This window comes from Myotis myotis, unplaced genomic scaffold, assembly GCF_014108235.1.
Source record: "Myotis myotis isolate mMyoMyo1 unplaced genomic scaffold, mMyoMyo1.p scaffold_m19_p_13, whole genome shotgun sequence".
Lineage (NCBI taxonomy): Eukaryota > Metazoa > Chordata > Mammalia > Chiroptera > Vespertilionidae > Myotis > Myotis myotis.
This window is the reverse complement of record NW_023416317.1, coordinates 46,130,501-46,148,476: the sequence shown is the minus strand read 5'-3', so window position 1 is coordinate 46,148,476 and position 17,976 is coordinate 46,130,501. Positions and strand designations below refer to the sequence as shown.

At 46.8% G+C, this 17,976-nt stretch overlaps 1 protein-coding gene across 1 annotated transcript in view; it reads left to right on the top strand.

Annotated features, from left to right (window-relative positions):
- Nucleotides 1-17,465, top strand: part of GLB1 (galactosidase beta 1) — a 69,211-nt gene extending 51,746 nt beyond the window's left edge. Inside the window, 4 exon segments of the mRNA XM_036332869.1 lie at nt 618-749; nt 3,854-4,102; nt 16,883-17,104; nt 17,107-17,465. Of these exon segments, the coding sequence (XP_036188762.1) occupies nt 618-749; nt 3,854-4,102; nt 16,883-17,104; nt 17,107-17,265 (762 nt within the window). The 3' untranslated portion in view covers nt 17,266-17,465.
- The last annotated feature ends 511 nt before the right edge of the window (nt 17,466-17,976 follow it).

Genomic DNA, 17,976 nt, shown 5'->3' with positions numbered 1-17,976 from the left:
GTACACTGATGGCAATTGTTTCTTGGATTTCAATCTAGGCATCGTGGTAGTGAATTATGGTCGGTAACATCAATTTTTTAAAATCTCGTTTTTTTAAAAATTAGGAATATGTTGTTGCTAAAATGCCTGCTGTTTCCGTTCATTCTATTATATAATTTTCATGGTATCAGGTATTTTGAGGTGAGGACACCCCACCTAACTCTCTGATTTTTATCTCTTTTATCTGATGTTGTTTCAACTCACCATGTTGTTTAGAAGCTAGTTTTTTATGACTGCCTTTTGCGCTATGAGAACACGAAGAGGTTCCTGTGATGGGAATCCTCCCCTGGAATGTTCTGCCGCCATTCCCTTTCTATTAAAAATAGACACGAAGGAAACATTCCAGAGCAGAGGAAACCAGTCTAGACCTTCCTTGGCTCACAGCTGTTCAGAAAGAAAGCAGTGATTGGAGGAAGTTGGCCACCTGGCCGGTGACTTGGACTGAGGGGCCATCAAAGCGCTTCCTCCCAAGTCCGGTGGCTCATCAAGGCAGGAAAATGCTGCTAAATTAACGGAGTGAGCTGCCTCTCTGCGATCCCCTCACCTTAGGTATTCCTCATTTGGCATTGAACCCACAGGTCCCGCAGGGAGTCCTTGACCGGAACTATGTGACCACTCTGAACATAACGGGGAAAGCTGGAGCCACTCTGGACCTTCTGGTGGAGAACATGGGGCGTGTGAACTACGGCTATTATATCAATGATTATAAGGTAGGACCAGCCTTGCTGTTGGCAGTGAGGTTCAAAGGTTGGCAGGACTGTGCCTAAGCCACCTGAGGAAATTTTTGTAAATCTATTTAAATATGCTCTCACATTCTTTCCCTTCCGTTAACATAGAAGCAGTTCTTCAAAGCACACACACTGGCCTACCCGGTTCGGCTCAGTGGATAGAGCATCGGCCTGCAGACTGAAAGGTCCTGGGTTTGATTCTGGTCAAGGGCATGCACCTTGGTTGCAGGCTCCTCCCTGGCCCAGGCCCTGATTGGGCATGTGCAGAGGGCAACCAATCGATATGTTTTTCTTACATCGATATTTCTGTCTTTCTTTTTCTTTTAATATATATTTTATTGATTTTGTATAGAGAGGAAGGGAGAGGAATAGAGAGTTAGAAACATCAATGAGAGAGAAGCATCGATCAGCTGCCTTCCGCACACCCCCTACTTGGGATGTGCCCGCAACCACGCTACATGCTCTTGACAGGAATTGAACTTGGGACCCTTCAGTCCGCAGGCCAATGCTCTATCCACTGATCCAAACCGGTAAGGGCTTCCTCTCTCTTCAACTCTCTAAAAATCAATGGAAAAATATCCTCAAGTGAGGATTAAAAAAAAAAAAAAAAAAAGCACACACACTTTGGCCCTGGCCAGTGTGGCTCAGTTGGGTGTTGTCCCACATACCAAAAGGATGCCGGTTCAATTCCCAGTCAGGGCACATGCCCGGATTGCTGGCTTGATCCCCAGAAGGGGGTGTGCAGGAGGTTGCCCATTGATGTTTCTCTCTCATATTGATGTTTTTCTCTCTCCTCTCTCTAAAAAAAAAACCAAAAAAACACACAACTGAAAAAAACAAACAGGCCCACACACTTTGTCAACTTGGATGAATGAACCTGCTCTGATTTGTTTTGCAACTTAGAAGTTGGGTTATTTTGCAGACCTGTTTTCCTCTGCAGACAGAACCCTTCCCTTGTGTTTGAGTTCAGTCATCCTGTAGAAAGAAACAGGAGGAGGAAACCACTGCACTGTGCTCGTCCTTTGCTTATAAAACCCACCCAGCTTTCGAAGGGCACTCCCTTGCCAACAAAGTCAGCTTAGCATTGGGTCTGCCCTGTTTTCTGGGTGTGGACGATCCATGACATTCTTGAACCATCCAAAACCTTGCTGCCCTGCCTCTCGCCTCTGCCGGTTACCATGTCCAGGTTTTTCTTACTCATATTTTTAGAGCATTACCCAACAAACCTTTGTGAAGCTCACACTCTGCGAGGTGCTTTGGGGATGTAAAGATGTTGAGATACATCCTCTGCTATCTCACCGTGTGCTAGAAGAGAGAAGGCCTGCACGGAGGGAATGATAGCACCACCCCGTCTAGGACAGAACAAGTGTCTGGGGCTCTTTCCTGTCTCTCTATGTGGCTCAGAGGGAAGGCAATTATAGCCTTAGGGAATGGCCATGCTGGGGCCACCTTTGTCTCCAATAGAAATGTCCCTGTGCCCTAGCCGTGTTGGCTCAGTGGATTGAGCATCAGCCTGTGGACTGAAGGGTCCCAGGTTCAATTCTGGTCAAGGGCACACGCCCAGGTTGCGGGCTCAGTCCCCAGTAGGGGGCATGCAGGAGGCAGCTGGTCAATGATTCTCTCCCATCATTGATGTTTCTCTTTCTCTACCTAATCAATAAAATATAACCCTGTTAGAGGCTATAATTAGTGGCCTTCCTGCCTGGCTCTCAGTGGCCACACTGACACATGGAGTGACAGGACAGCTAATGTAGTCTCTGGCTCCCCAGGACCCAGCTGAGAGCCTGGCACACTGGTGCCTGGCTAATGTTTGTTGAATTACTCTGTGAGTCATTGAGGCTTGCTATTGAGAGATGTCAGAGGCAGATTTGGGATCTCACGGGGAATGGGGGTGCTCTCCCACATAAAAGGCCAAGAAGGGGAAGTTAGATGCACTGTGAGCAGAGGCTTCAATGCGGTGGCCAGTGCCAGCGACACCTGCCCCCTGACCTCAGGGGACAAACAGAGCACCTTCAGAATACACCTCTGAGGTTCGCCACCATCACCGCTGCTCTTTCTCTGCTTTGACGGATCCAGCAGCCACAGTTTCCCGTCTACAATTTCAGTTACCCATGGTCAACCATGGACCAAAAATATTAAGTGGGAAATTCCAGAAACAATTCCAGTTTTAAATTGCAAGTAGTGTGATGAAATCTCATGCTGTCCCAGTCCATCCTGCCTGGAACAATCCCTTTGTCCAGCATCTCCACGCTGTGCACCTATAGCTCATTAGTCACGTAGCAGCTGTCTAGGTTATCAGATCTACTGTTGTAGTATCGCAGTGCTTGTGCTCAAGTAACCCTCATTTTACTTAATAATGGCCCCAAAGCACAAAGTGTTTATGCTGGCAATTCTGATTTGCCAAAGAGAAGCCCTAAAGTGCTTTCTTTAAGTGAAAAGGTATGTATGTATCTATTTATGTATATATGTATGTATAGGGGAAAACATATGTATGCATAGGGTTCAGTGCTACCCACGGTTTCAGGCATCTGCTGGGGGTCTTGGAACAGTGTTCTCATGTATAGTATCTCATTGAGTCCTTACACCTAGTGAGTGAACTCAGATGTGATCATCCTTGTGGGCGCTGCTCAGGAGCCCAAGGTCAAGACTTGCTTACTCCAGGTTATATGCCAGAGGCAGAGTCTGTCCCCTCCCTCAGTCTACAGTGAGCTTCATGTTCTTTTGCATTCCTCAGATTCCACCTTCTCTTCCATTCTAGCAGTGGCTCTGAATCAAACTCTGCAGATTGGAGGTTTGGGGTTAAAAGCTCTAGTAGCTCAGCCCCCTTTCAGGGCCTGTTGCCGGGACATCTGGCCTGCGAAGGAGAGAGAGAGCTGTGGTTTGGGAAACATACATCTTTCCAAGGAGATGCGCTTCTTCCCTAGCCAGATCGGTGTCACCTGGATGTAGGCACCGGTTGAGTCTGGTTTACTGTTGTTGGTGTTTCATATCCCAGTTTGCTTTTCCCAGGAACTCGGGTCTGGAACACAGACACTTAATGCCTTTTCCTCCCCACCCCAGCTCATTGCTCTGCTTCTTCTTTGCAGGGTCTGATTTCTAACCTGACCCTCAACTCCAGCATCCTCACCGACTGGATGATCTTCCCGCTGGACATTGAGAATGCTGTGTACCACCTGGGTGCCTGGCATGGCAACAACAGAAGCTACCGCAGCAAAGCCTGTGCCCACTCATCTAACTATACACTCCCGGCCTTTTATGTGGGAAACTTCTCCATTCCCAGTGGAATCCCAGACTTGCCCCAGGATACCTTTATCCAGTTTCCTGGGTGGACCAAGGTACGTGTCTTCATAGAGAGTGTTGGAATTCAAGCCTCAAGTATCTGGTTTTTAGTGTTTAATAAAGAGTCAAAAAGAGCTGCTCATGCCTGGCTGGCTTGGCTCAGGGGATAGAACATCGGCCTGCAGACTGAAGGGTCTCAGGTTTGATTCCAGGCAAGGGCATGTACCTCAGTTGCAGGCTCAATCCCCTGGTCGGGGCATGTGGCAGGCAACCAACCAATGTGCCTCTCTCACATCAGTGTTTCTCTCTCTCTCTCCCCTCCCTTCTATGCTCTCTAAAGAATCAATGGAAAAATATCCTCAGGTGAGGATTTAAAAAAAACAAAACAAAAAAAGAGCTGCTTGTGAGATGCCACGTGGCAGTTTGGGGAGTGGAGGGTTTTCTGTGTTTGTTTTCCCATTCCTTAGAAGTGGGACCATGGCAGATCTGCAGGGTTCAATGGCCAGCTTGGAAGTGGCACCATCTGCTCCATTTTCATTGACTTCCTTTAGTGAATGATGGCTTTTCTGATTTCTCTAAGAAAACTTTGTGCCTTTGGAGACTGAGTATGATGGGTATTTCCTCTTTATTCTGAAGAAAATATGGCACAGGCAAAGGGGGGGATCTCTGGGAAAGCCTGTTTTTCTTTCATCCATGCCTAACTTCATACTCCCATAATGCCCCACCTTCATACAGCCCGTGCCCTGGGGCACCCACCTTAGTCTACATGATCCTCAACTCTTTCTTGGCTATTCTACCACCCAGTCACTCTCCTTCATTCTTTGGAGATATTAGTGTGTCTTCCTTCACTGTCATTTTCTCTACTTCAAGTCCTATTTTCATCTTAAATAACCTAACCATCACTCAGTTATTCATTCAACAAAGCTTTTTTCAGTGGCTACTACGTGTCAAACTTTGTGCTGGGCACTAAGGATATACTACAGGGTGGAGCAAAAGTGGGTTTGCAATTGTGAGTATATAGAACAGTTTATTTTGTATTATTATATATTAATTATTCTCCATACAAACAACTATAAACCTACTTTTGCCCCACCCTGTATATAAAACCAGATATGGTCCTTGCCCTCATAGAACTTATAGTCTAGTTGGGGAGGAAAACCAAATTATGTAATAATCCCAATTAAGTGGTAAAACTGTAGCTGCAATGGGTGCTAAGAGGAGCTATTGGGAGTTAATAACTGGGGCATTTGACCTTGTCAGGGAGGTCAGGAAAGTCTCACTCGGGGAAGTGATGCTTGAGAAATATAAAGGGTAAGTAAGAATTAACATGGCAAAAAGGGGAAGGGAGCATATTCCAGGCAGAGGAAGTAACATGTGCCAAGGTCATGTGCTTAGAGGGGAAAATGGCGAGTGTGAGGAAGGACCCAAATGTATGAAACACAGAGAAAAGGGAGTGTGGCTCAGAGAAGAGGCTAGAAAGTGGGAGTGGGTAGAGACCAGATTGGATTAGCCAATTAAATCACATTCAAGTTTTGTCTTTATGCTGAGAGCCACTGAAGCAGGAGAGTGACATGGCATGATTGTGGTGTGCCAAGCCTCTCTGACCCTAGTGTGCAGAATGGGTTGGGTGAGGGTATGTGTGAATCCAGGGAAACTATCCAGGAGGTGGGATTACAGTGTCCTCGAGAGACTGGGATGGTGGTAACCAAGATGGAGATGACATCAGCTATTCAAGAGATGTTTGAAGTCAATAAAATGTAATGATAGATTGGACATGGGGGTTTAAAGAGAAGAGCATATCCCAGATGACTCTTTAGTTTTAGACTTGCAGCTGAACAGATGGTAGCATTTACCAAAAGAAGAAATTTCAGAAGAGGACTTGGGCTGGAACAGCGAGCTCATGAGTCTGGATTTGGACAAACTGAGTTTGAGGAGCCTTTGAGAACAGCTCTGAGAAGATACTGGAGGAGAGCTATTGGGTCCAAGTATTGGGAATTCAGAGGAGGGATCTGGCCTGGAAATACACATACAAGATCATTTGCGTATGAGTGGTTGTTGAAGATGTGGGATGGATGAGGTCCTCTAAAAAGAGGATGCAGCCCTGACTGGTTTGGCTCAGTGGATAGAGCGTCGGCCTGCGGACTGGAGGGTCCCAGTTTCGATTCTGGTCAAGGGCGTGTACCTTGGTTGCGGGCACATCCCCAGTGGGCGTTGTGCAGTAGGTAGCTGATCGATGTTTCTAAACTCTCTATCCCTCTCTCTTCCTCTCTGTAAAAAAATCAATAAAATATATATTAAAAAAAAAAAAAAGAGGATGCAGAAGGAGAAAAGAGGATCTAAGGCTGATCTTTGAGAGACACAAATATGACAGAGAATGAGGGGGAGAGACCAAAGAAGTAGGAGGAAAACAGGCGTTCATGCTGCTGAGAGGAGAAGTGAAATGAAGACAGAAGCATTATTCATAATAACCAAAAACTGGAAATAATTCAAAGGTCCTTCAACTGATGGATGGATAAATAACACATTGCATACAATAGAATAGTAGTTCATAGTAAAAAGGAACAGACTACTGACACATGCTATAGCATGGATAAATCTGAAAAACATTATGCTAAGTAAAAGAAGCCAGGCATAAAAGCCAGGCACATATTGCATGATTCCATTTCTATGAAATGTTCAGAAAAGGCAAATCGATAGAGACAAAAAGTAGGTTAATGGTTGCCAGGGGCTGATGGTGTGAATGGAGAGGGACAGCATGGATATGGGGTTTCTTTCTGGGGTAATGGAAAATGTTCCAGAATTAAAATGTGGTGATGGTTCCACAATCTTCTTAAATATATGGAGACTTGTCTTATGATCCAGCATATGGTATATCTTGGTGTGCGTAGCTCTGGAATTTTAAGGTCTAATATCCTCTCTCTGGCCACATGATTCTATCCCCCAAACTCTCATGCCTCCCAAGCCTGCTCTTGGATTTTACTGGTGACCTGAAACTCTCCATCATTAAGGCTGCAATTGCTTTCTATCCAGTCCAGACATCACCACTATTCTTTTCTAAGAGCCATCAATCAACCCACTGGCCCCCTTGTCTCCTTATTTATCCTCCATCTTGACTGGGTCTACCATTGGCCTTTACTGGTTCACAGTAATTGGGGGACTACTGGGGACCTCTCCAATGCATTCATCAGGGCCACGGTCCTCTCACTCTCTCCTGCCTCTGGAGGCCCTTAGCTTGCCCAAGAGTTCCTGGTCAGTCTCTTCCCCCTCCTCAGCTGGCCTTTCTAACCTTCACCACTCTCCTTAGGCCACCTTGTTCTTCCTCCCACCTCCTCCACGGAGGACTCACCCTTCTTGTCTGCTATCAGGTGTGACTCCTTTGTTCCCTCAGCTTCCTGTCATTCTTATCTCTCTGCCTCCACCCTCACTTCCTGCCCAGTGGCCTCTAGGAGGAAGTCTAAGCTATGAATCCCCTCCCCACCTTCCTCCAGGCCAAGATCCCTTCTCATACTTCCCCCTGCATTTGTCAGCCTTCCCCTCTCCTCTGCCAAGTCCTGTGTTGCAGCCAAGAAGTGATATCTGGGGTCTCCAGGACCCAAAAAAACAAAGTAGAACCCTCCCTGGATGTACAGTCTCTAGCCAACAGGCTGTTCTAGATCCCTTGCTTCCTCTTTCTCTCTCTTCCTTCTTTCTTCCCTTCTCCCTCTTGATGCTCTGCTGTGTCTTACATTCCCCTTGTTCATGCTTTTTCATTCCCTCACTCTACCCACCTAGCCACCACATGTTCATCTGTCAAGACTGACATGATCTCCTCTATGAAACCTTCCTGGACCCTTAGTCTAGGAAAGGACTGGTCCCATCCTCCTTTGAGGTCCTCTGTGCCCCACCTGGACTCCATCATGATGCTTCATCACACGTAGGTCAGAACCTCGATTTCACCCACTGAGTCAATCGCTTCATGAAGGGGATTTTTTAAGTGCCCTGCTTATTCACCACCCTGCCCTCCTCCTGGGCCTGGGCACTCTGTAATTGCTTCTTTTTTAAAATTTTTTTATATTTTTAAAAATCGATTTCAGAGAGGAAGGGTGAGGGAGAGAGAGATAGAAACATCAGTGATGAGAGAGAATCACTGATCGGCTGCCTCCTGCACGCCCCCTTACTGGGGATTGAGCCCACAACCTGGACATGTGCCCTTGACTGGAATCAAACCCGGGACCCTTCCGTCCACAGGCCAATGCTCTGTCCACTGAGCCAAACCAGCTAGGGCTATAATTGCTTTTAGATTAAAAAGGTGCACAAATGCCTGTGTTGCTGAGCCCTGGGAAGAAAGCAGATGGGAGTGAGGAGGGACTTTGCTGGATACAGGGCTAAAGCAAACGAGAAGACCCACACACAAATCACTGCTCACCAAGTGGTATCAATTTAGTGCCTTAAGAGAAAGAATTCTGCAGAGATGCAAATCAGAAAAAGGACATGTCTGTTACAGGGATTATCAGAAGGGCTGGGTGGCTCAGATGGAGCTTGAAACAGACCTGAAGGGCAGAAGGCCCTTCATCAGAATTTGTCAGGGAAGGGATTTTCAGATGGGAGAATAATAGAAGCTAAGGTGCAGAAATGGAAAAGCAGGGGACGTTTTGGAGGTCAGAGGGGGTTCATCTTGGCCAGGTCATAAAGGTGTCATGCCCAAGAGTTACAGACCCAGGCCTTCAGCTCAGAACTTTAGAGATGCTATCTCCATAAACATCAAGAGTGGTACATGCGGTAGGATGTCTATCATTATCTCCAGTTTGCAGATGAGCAGATAGAGGCTCAGAGAGGTATGAGGTACGGAAGTAGGTGGTGGAACAGCTCCCTGAGCCCCGGGTCTGTCTGATTTGAAGGCCCACATGAAAAGGCAGGCATCATTGAACAAGGCCTCAAAGACCAGTGAAGAGCCTGTGCTAATCCTCTAGGCTCGTGGTCGGCAAACTGCGGCTCGTGAGCCACATACAGCTCTTTGGCCCCTTGAGTGTGGCTCTTCCTAAGCTTAGAAGTACCCTAATTAAGTTAATAACAATGTACCCACCTATATAGTTTAAGTTTAAAAAATTTGGCTCTCAAAAGAAATTTCAGTCGTTGTACTGTTGATATTTGGCTCTGTCGTCTAATGAGTTTGCCGACCACTGCTCTAGGCCAGTGGTTCTCAACCTTCTGGCCCTTTAAATACAGTTCCTCATGTTGTGACCCAACCATAACATTATTTTCATTGCTACTTCATAACTGTACTGTTGCTACTGTTATGAATCGTCATGTAAATATCTGATATGCAGGATGGTCTTAGGCGACCCCTGTGAAAGGGTCGTTCGACCTCCAAAGGGGTCGCGACCCACAGGTTGGGAACCACTGCTCTAGGCTCTTGACTTATTTCACCAGTCTGACGAATGGTCTGCATCTTCATGCTTGAAAAGTACATATATACACAATATTATTGAATGTGTCAGAGGGTTCAGAACCCCAAAGTCCATCAAGTCTATATGTCCACTCTAAAACTAGTACACAAATGTTCACACCAGCTTTATCCCAAATTGCCAAAAGATGGAAAAACCAAGTGTCCATCAACCGATGACTAAATAGACAAAATGTGGTATATCTGTATAATGGACTATCATTCAGCAATAAAAAGAAATGAAGTACTAATACATGGTACAGCCCTGGCTGGTTTGGCTCAGTGGATAGGGTCCTAGGTTCGATTCTGGTCCAGGGCACATGCCTGGGTTTCGGGCTCCATCCCCAGTAAGGGGCATGCAGTAGGCAGCTGGTCAATGATTCACTGTCATCATTGATGTTTCTGTCTCTCTTTCTCCCTTCCTCTCTGAAATCAATATATATATTTAAAAAATAATAATACATGGTACAACGTGGATGAACCTTGAAAACATGTTACATAAAAGAAGCCAGTCACAAACCATACATTTGGTATGATTCCACTTACATGAAATGTCCAGAATTGGCAAATATATTGACACAGGAAGATTCCTGGTTGCCTGGAGCAGGGAAAGGGGAGAAAGGGAGTGTTGGGTTGGAGATGGGGACTCACTGCTCAAGGGTGCAGGGTATCTTTTTGGGGTGATGAACATATTCTAGAATTGATTGTGGTGACAGTTGCATAGCTCTGTAGTATACTAAAAACTACTGCACTATACAGTTTAAATGAGTGAAATTGTATGGCTGTGAATTATATCAAAATGAGGCTTTCTGCATGCACACACACACGCACATGCACGCCCATCCACAGGATTCGTGGACCTGGTTGTTCAGGTCTGAGATGAGAGGCCATACCTACAACAGACATAAAATGGAGCATCTCTGTGTTTTCTGTTATTTTCTGGTGAGCAGTGGTCCTTGGTGCTGAGGGTGCCCCTGGCCAGCTCCTGATCAGCATGCGCAGAACAGACAGATCCCACTCCGCACCAGGCGCCGAGTGCTGACTTTTGGGAGAACTACCACTTTGGCAGCTGTGGGCGGTGGGGTGAGGATGGACCCAATAACCATTTCTAAGACTCTATCTCCAGGCACGCCAACCCTCCTCCAGCAGGGCGGCCCTGACAAGGCTCTTTCTTCCAGCCCCTTGGCTTATGCTATTCACTTGCTGTAAAGAAACTACCTTGATTTAGTGAATGAAGTCACTGGTAAGAGTGATTCATGAGATAAAAAATCTCTTCTGATCACTTTGGCTTTGCTTACGTCGGATGTGGCTTTCTGGTTAAATGCCTGAACGTCAGCTGGGATTTTGGTGGGAAGCGATCGGGCATGTTTTACTGTATCCAAGAGACATAGGCCAGAACTCTCGTCTGACCACAACCTCCCTAAGATAAGGCCAGGCGTTGACGGTGTTCTGCAAATGTAGTGGCATCTGTACTGCTTATCTCTCCTTCAGCTGGGTGTGGATAAACCGCATATGAATGTGCTCTGCAGTCTTCCTGCATTTTTTTAGCCACTTGTAGGCTTGTCCCACTTTTCCTCAACCAGAATTATGCTTTGAAAAGCGAAGAATCAAAATATACTAAAACCAGTTTTATTTTTTTAAAGGCAAACATCACCTTTTCTCGAAATGTAAAAAAAAAAAAAAATTCTAAAAAATCATGAAATAAAAGAATTTATAACAAAGAGCTGACAAAAATCCCATGTCCTCTCCTGAGGCCTGGTCACCTGAAAGACTACGTGATTAGAGGGTTGGAACTTTCAGCCCCATCCCTCCAACCTCTGGGGTCGGGTTGAGGTGGGGGGCCGGAGATGGGACTCTGTAGCAACTCTAGCACAGGTAGATTTGGAGGGCTTCTGGGTGGGTGAACACATGCAGGTGCTGGGAGGTGCACCTGAAGAGGGCTGGAAGCTCCACACACACACACACACACACACACCCCCCACACACACACAATCCCCCTTGTCCCGTGCATCTCTTCCATCTGGCCATCCCTGAGATGATCCTTTATAATACACCTATGAATGAAAGTAAAATATTCTCCTGAGTCCTGTGAGCCATTCGAGGCTTGTTCACCTGGTGACTGGCAGGATTCAAAGAAAGACTACAAATGTGTGCGGCTTCTTAAGGCTCAGGTTAGAATTCATATGCCACTTCTTCCATGTTCTTGGGCCCGTACAAGTCATTAGACCGTCTTGGCCCAAGGGATGGAGAAGCAGATTCTGAATCCTGACAGGAGGAGCTGCAGAGAATTGTGGTCATTTTTGCAGTCTGCCACCGGTCTTAGTGCTCTTTGACCCTACTTTCATTCTGAATTTGGTATGCTTTTTAAACTTTCCTGGCCTGATTTAGTTATTCTTACCCCCTACCATTTCCATCTAATTTGTTGTTTCTTGTCACAAGTCCTGTGAACTTGAAAACTAGATAATCAGATTGATTTCTATAAATGTATATTAATTTAGTAACTGAAACTTGTGAAAATGGTGTGTAAGCAGGAGTAGGTAGGCTCTGAGTGAAGGAGTGTCTCCCACAGTTTTTAGTGCATGGACTTTGTAACAAATATTATATGGCTGCCGGGAGGCAGTTTTCCCTCAGCAGTTCTTAGCTTTGGTCCAGATATGTGAGGTGGTACAATGACTGTTAGGGAAGGTACTCCATAGAAGGGGTCAAGAAATGGGGCTTTTGGGAGTAGCGAAGGAAAGGAATTTATATTTGGGGTTCTGTGAGGGGAGGAAGTGATGTATCTTTTATGCTAATGCTTTAGGTTTCCATGGCTTCCGTTCTGTTTAGGTCTAAAATACAGAGAAACCATAAAGCTACTTAACATTATTACTGTGAGATCAAAAAGGAAGCCAAGAGGTGTGGTTTGCATCAGCTGCAGACCCCCTTGGGTTGGAGGGAAGAAGATTTTTCATTTTTTTCCCTGTGTACTGCAGTGACATTTATTTAACATCTTATCTAAGCAAGCCCTTCACTGTTTTTCCTTTTTAAAAAATGTTTTTCTTTCTCCCAAGTTAGCATGACAGTTACTCATGAATTGAGTGTGGTGAGGGCTCTTTAACCTTGAGAAATGGACCTGTGTCTTTCCCATTTTAAGTTCTCCGAGGGTCTGCATGTCTTCTCTCAGAGTGTGACAAAATCAACATTGGATCCGAGTTTGTTGTTTTTTAAATGAACTCTTAGCCAAATTAGAAAAGTTTTAAACTGTGACTTAAAACAGCACTGAACATTCGCTTTAAATTTGTATGAGAGGATTGATTTATCTAAAGAATTTAAAACAGACACATATCTTTCTGATTAATGAAGTAGGTCAACCATTTCCTGGAACCTAACATTTATTCTATTATCACCTTAGTAATAATAGCAAAGAGGGGAAGTCTGCCAAGGGTCAAGCTATGGTCAGAGAAAGTCAGACATTGTCATGGAAATATTAGCTGGGACAGCCCCGGGAAGCCCCAGAAGCCACCAAGGTTCATGCTACAGAGGCTTGGCCCCTGTGCGCTCACTATATTCATTTCCGAGGGTGTCTACTTTTATTATTTTTAATATATTTTTTTATTGATTTCAAAGAGGAGGGGAGAGGGAGAGAGATAGAAACATCAGTGATGACAGAGAATCATTGATTGGCTGCCTCCTGCACGGCCCCTACTGGGGATCGAGCCTGCAACCCAGGCATGTGCCCTTGACTGGAATCGAACCCAGGACCCTTCAGTCCACAGACCAATGCTCCATGTACTGAGCCAAACCTGCTAAGGCATGAGTGTGTCTACTTTTAAATGGCATTTACCAACATGTGCATACTCCCGCCTCCACCAGTAACTTCAGCATAATTTCTTAAAGAGAAACAAAAGTCAGAATATGTATATATTGTTTAAAAACACAGTGCTAGTCAAGGAGTGCAGATATTTCATTTTCCTTCCAGTAAACACTGTCCTCTAAAACTCTTAAGCCAGGAGCAGAGGAACATGAAGCATTCTTTCAGGAGGGCTTCGTGTCTCCTTGTAGGTGAGTCTTTTCTCAGGAGGAATGTTCAGCCTGGGTATTACTACTGAGTGCCGCCAGGTGTCGATGGAAATCACTGTGCTGAGAATCTCCCCTTGGACAAGATGGACAAAGCCTTTCCCTTATAGAGCCCATGCTGGAAATAGCTGATAACCCACTACTCAAACAAAGGATGCAAATACCCAACAGTGACAATAACTAGGAGAAAAAAAAAAAAAGAAGAGAGTAAAGGGATGGTGAGTGACTTGGAATGGGAGGCCCAGTCCTAAGGACGGTGTCCATGACCCTTCTCTCTGAAGAGGTGGTGATGGATGGAGACCTGAGCCATCAGAAGGCTTCAGGTCTGGGGGAACAGTGATGGAGAGCATTTGGTGTGTAAAAGGGATGGGGACAAGTTCAGGGGCAGCTGTATGAGCAAGGGGCAGAGGGGCAGAGAGAGGGTGGGGAGGAAGAAGTCATAGGTCTGAGGGCCATGGTAAGGAGGTAAGAAGCAGGAACGCATGAAACCACCCGATTCTCACTTGGCTGCTGTGTGGAGCCTGGGGTTCTACAGTTAATAGAGGAAGTCGGGAGACCTGTGAGGAGACTAAGACAGCATTGGTTATGACTTGCTCTAGAAGGCTGGCAGTTGGGGGTGGAGAGAAGCGGAGAGATTGTGGTCTGATCATGAAACGACATGCGTTTCACCATACCTCAGCTGGATGGTAGCCACCAGCTACTTGTGGCTATTTACCTTCAAATTTAAATCAGTTGAAAGGGGAAATTCTATTCCTTCTTCCCACAAACCACATTTCAGGTGCTCAGTAGCCACTCTGAAGTGCACTCAGCTGCTCTGTTGGGCAGCAGAGAACACTCCATCATTGCCGAAAGTTCTGTTGAATGGTGATGACTCCACGCTATGGGCCTATGGCCTGTTCTTTCTAAATGCTTCATCCCCCTCTCTTGGAAGGGCAGCCAAACTGCCATAAACATCATTTAATGCACATTCTGTTAAGAGCTGAGAGTGGGGGAGGGGGGGGGTAAGGGGGAGAGACCAACCAAAGGACTTGTATGCATGCATATAAGCATAAGCGATGGACGCAGACAGCAGGGGGTGAGGGCAAAACTGGGGGGATGAGGGGACAATGGGGGGATAAAGACACATTTGTAATACCTTAATCAATAAAGAATGTAAAAAAAAATAAAAATAAAATGACCTTAAAAAAAGAAAGCTGAGAGTGGGGGGAAATGTTGCCCTGAAGAAGTTTATAGCTTCATAATTTCATAGTTCATAACCGAGGCCTGAGAAGATGTAACCCTGAGTTTGGGGCAAGTTAGAGGGACGGTGAGAGACATGCCACCTCCATATTGGAGACTCGTTCAGGTGAGTCAGGAGGCAGAGTCCATATGGCAGCCAAAAACTCAAAATGGGCCACGGGTGATCGTTTGGGGGAAGGAAAAAACAACCACAACAGATTATGTAGTGTCCAGAATTAAGGCAGTAATTAGGAGAAAGATCATATCAACTTTGATCAATAACTAGGAGCGACCGTTTGAGATGATATCCGTCAGCCACAGTGTAGTCTGGGAGGTGGGGCCACTAGGAGTATGCACTAGGAGTAAGCCTTACCCAGGTATGGGAGGAGCCAGTAAGGGCTGGGTCTAAGACTGGAACCCAGCTAGGAAATTCAGAGGGAGCTTGAATAAAGGAGACACCTGGAGGCTGAAAAAATACTCAAAGCTGAGCCACTGAGTCGCTCTAAGGTGAGTGACCGCAGCTGTGACATGGAGCATGCTGGGGATCGGGGCTCAGCAGGTGACAGCCATGGTCCAGCCTCCTCCAGGGTGTCGCCCCCAACATACAGGTGTTCCTCATTTACAATGCGGGTACAATAAGCCCATCGTAAGTTGAAAATATTGTAAGTGGAAGATGCATTTAATACACCTCACCGACCAAACATCATAGCTTAACCTATGAGCTCAGAACACTTACATTAGCCTACCGTTGGGCAAAATCATCTAACACAAAGCCTATTTTATAATAATATATTGGGTAATTTATGGTATGTATCGCTTCTGCACAGTTCGTAAAGTCGAAAAATCCTAAAGTTGAACCATCCTAAGTTGGGGACCGTCTGTATTTGGGTCACGGTGGGGAATGATTTACTTACTTCTTCCTCCCTTCCTTCCTTCTCCCTTTATGCCTTCTTTCCTCTCCCGCACAGCCTCTCTCTCCTGTATGTGATATCCCCGCCTCTGCTCTTTCTTCGTGGCAGAAGGTTCCATCTGTCCAGCCAACTGGGAAGGCCTAGCACCCACGGGGAGCTGTGGCCACACCCAAACGCCAGACCTCCTGGTAGAGGTTCTCTTCTGCTCTCAGTTTTGTAGCGGAAGCGGCTTCTGCTACTCACAGAACTTGTCTCTGCAGCTTGTAGGGCCCCCTCTGCTCCTTGAAGCACACCTGGTGCTGGTGTGAAAACCATCCAAACACTTGCAGTAAACACCCTACTGGGCGGGCCCCTATCTCTCCCTCACACAAGCCCCTCATCCTTCGAGGAGAGGGGGTTGTTTTGTGTTTTGTTTTGTTTTTTTAAAAAATATTTTTTTTATTGATTTCAGAGAGGAAGGGAGAGGGAGAGATAGAAACATCAAATGAAAGAGAATCATTGATTGGCTGCCTCCTGTATACCCACTACTGGGGATCAAGCCCACATCCTGGGTATGTGCTATGACCAGGAATCACACTCTGACCTCCTGGCTCATAGGTCACTGCTCAACCACTGAGCCACGCCAGCCAGGCTGGGGGGGGGGGGGCGGCGGTGTTTGGGGACAGCTCCTAGGACCTGTGTGTTCCCAGGCTGCAGGCCTGTGCTCACCTGGTGTGTGAAGACAGTGTGGTCAAGACCCACCTCTAGAAGCAGAGGACATAGAAGGAAAGCTCACCTCCTCGAGGGGCTGCTTGGCAGTTCTCTGTGTGCGGGAGAGTCGGGGAGAGGCTGGCGTGGAGAGACAGGCAGTCCTCCAGGGCCCAGGACGAAATGCAGAAACTTGGCAAAACTGCCTCCTGTGTCGTCCAGCACTGATGAGTGGCTGCTGAAGCCAGTCAGAGGGGCCAAACATGGATTCTCCTGAAGCAGGAGTGGCTGTTTGGGCAACTGGTTATCTCTCCCACCCAGCCCCTGCCCCACTTGGCTAGTCACCCCAGCAGAATGCTGGGACCCAGGCTGGCCTGCGCCTGGTTGTCAGGCCTGGGCTGTGGAGGGAGAGCGCCACTGCGGGCTGGCGGCTGCAGGCTGGCCCACGTGCTGGCCCACGTGCTGGCCCACGTGCATCAAGGCTCCTATTTCCAGGATCCGGGCAGCTGGGGTTGATGGTTTCTCTTTGTCTCTCTCTCCAGGGTCAGGTGTGGATTAATGGCTTTAATCTTGGTCGCTACTGGCCAGCACGGGGCCCCCAGGTGACCTTGTTTGTGCCACGGCACATCCTGGTGACATCAGCCCCAAACACCATCGCAGTGCTGGAACTGGAGCGGGCGCCCTGCAGTGCTGATCCCCCCGAACCGTGCACCGTGGAGTTCGTGGACAAGCCGGTTATCAGTGCAGCTGTGACCTACAGCCATCTCCTCCAACACCAGCCCAATCCAGACTCCTGACAGGACCTTGTATGATGACTCAAGCCCGGGACCTGGCCTTTCACATACCTCACATGTCCCCTTGCAGTGGCAACATTCACTGCAGTGCTCGATTGGAAAACAGATTCCGCTTGTGCGTTTCCACCTGAGGTTTCCCTGTAGCCTTGCAGTGACGGGCCCTCCCCTGCCAAGGGCCGCCATGGCCGTGTGATGGGGTGGTAGCCCAGTAGCACACTGGTGTACCTGCAGAGCTGGAACGGAAGCTTTCGAGGTGTTTCTGATTTTTACTTTGGAAGAATCATGTCTTTTTGTTAAATAAAATTTGCATTCATGATGTTACTGTTTTTGACGTTGGGCAGATATTAATTTACAGGTTCTGATTTAAATCATAACCAGACTTGAGTGGGCTGAAGAAGCCACTTCACTCACTGGAGGTTCAAAGGCATGGAAAATCGTCTTAGTTTGATCTAGTGGACTGCTGCTTCTCAGATCCCTATGTAAAGGTCGATCTCATTTTGTGCGTTTAGATGTAGCAATTGCACCTATCCACACACCAACACAGGCCTGTACACATCTGTAGACATGCATATGTGCATGGGCTATGGACACACATGGATGTGCAGGGACAAGGTGTTGCATAATCTGCATGTCCTGCCCAGCTTGGTAGAACTCTATTGCCAAGCACTGTCCTATTCCATGTCCAGTTCGGGGCACCTATATATATAAAAGGCTAATATGCAAAGTGTCCCCACGGGAGCTCAACTAGGACAGTGGTCGGCAAACCGCGACTCGAAAGCCACATGCGGCTCTTTGGCCCCTTGAGCGTGGCTCTTCCTAAGCCTTAGGAGGACCCTAATTAA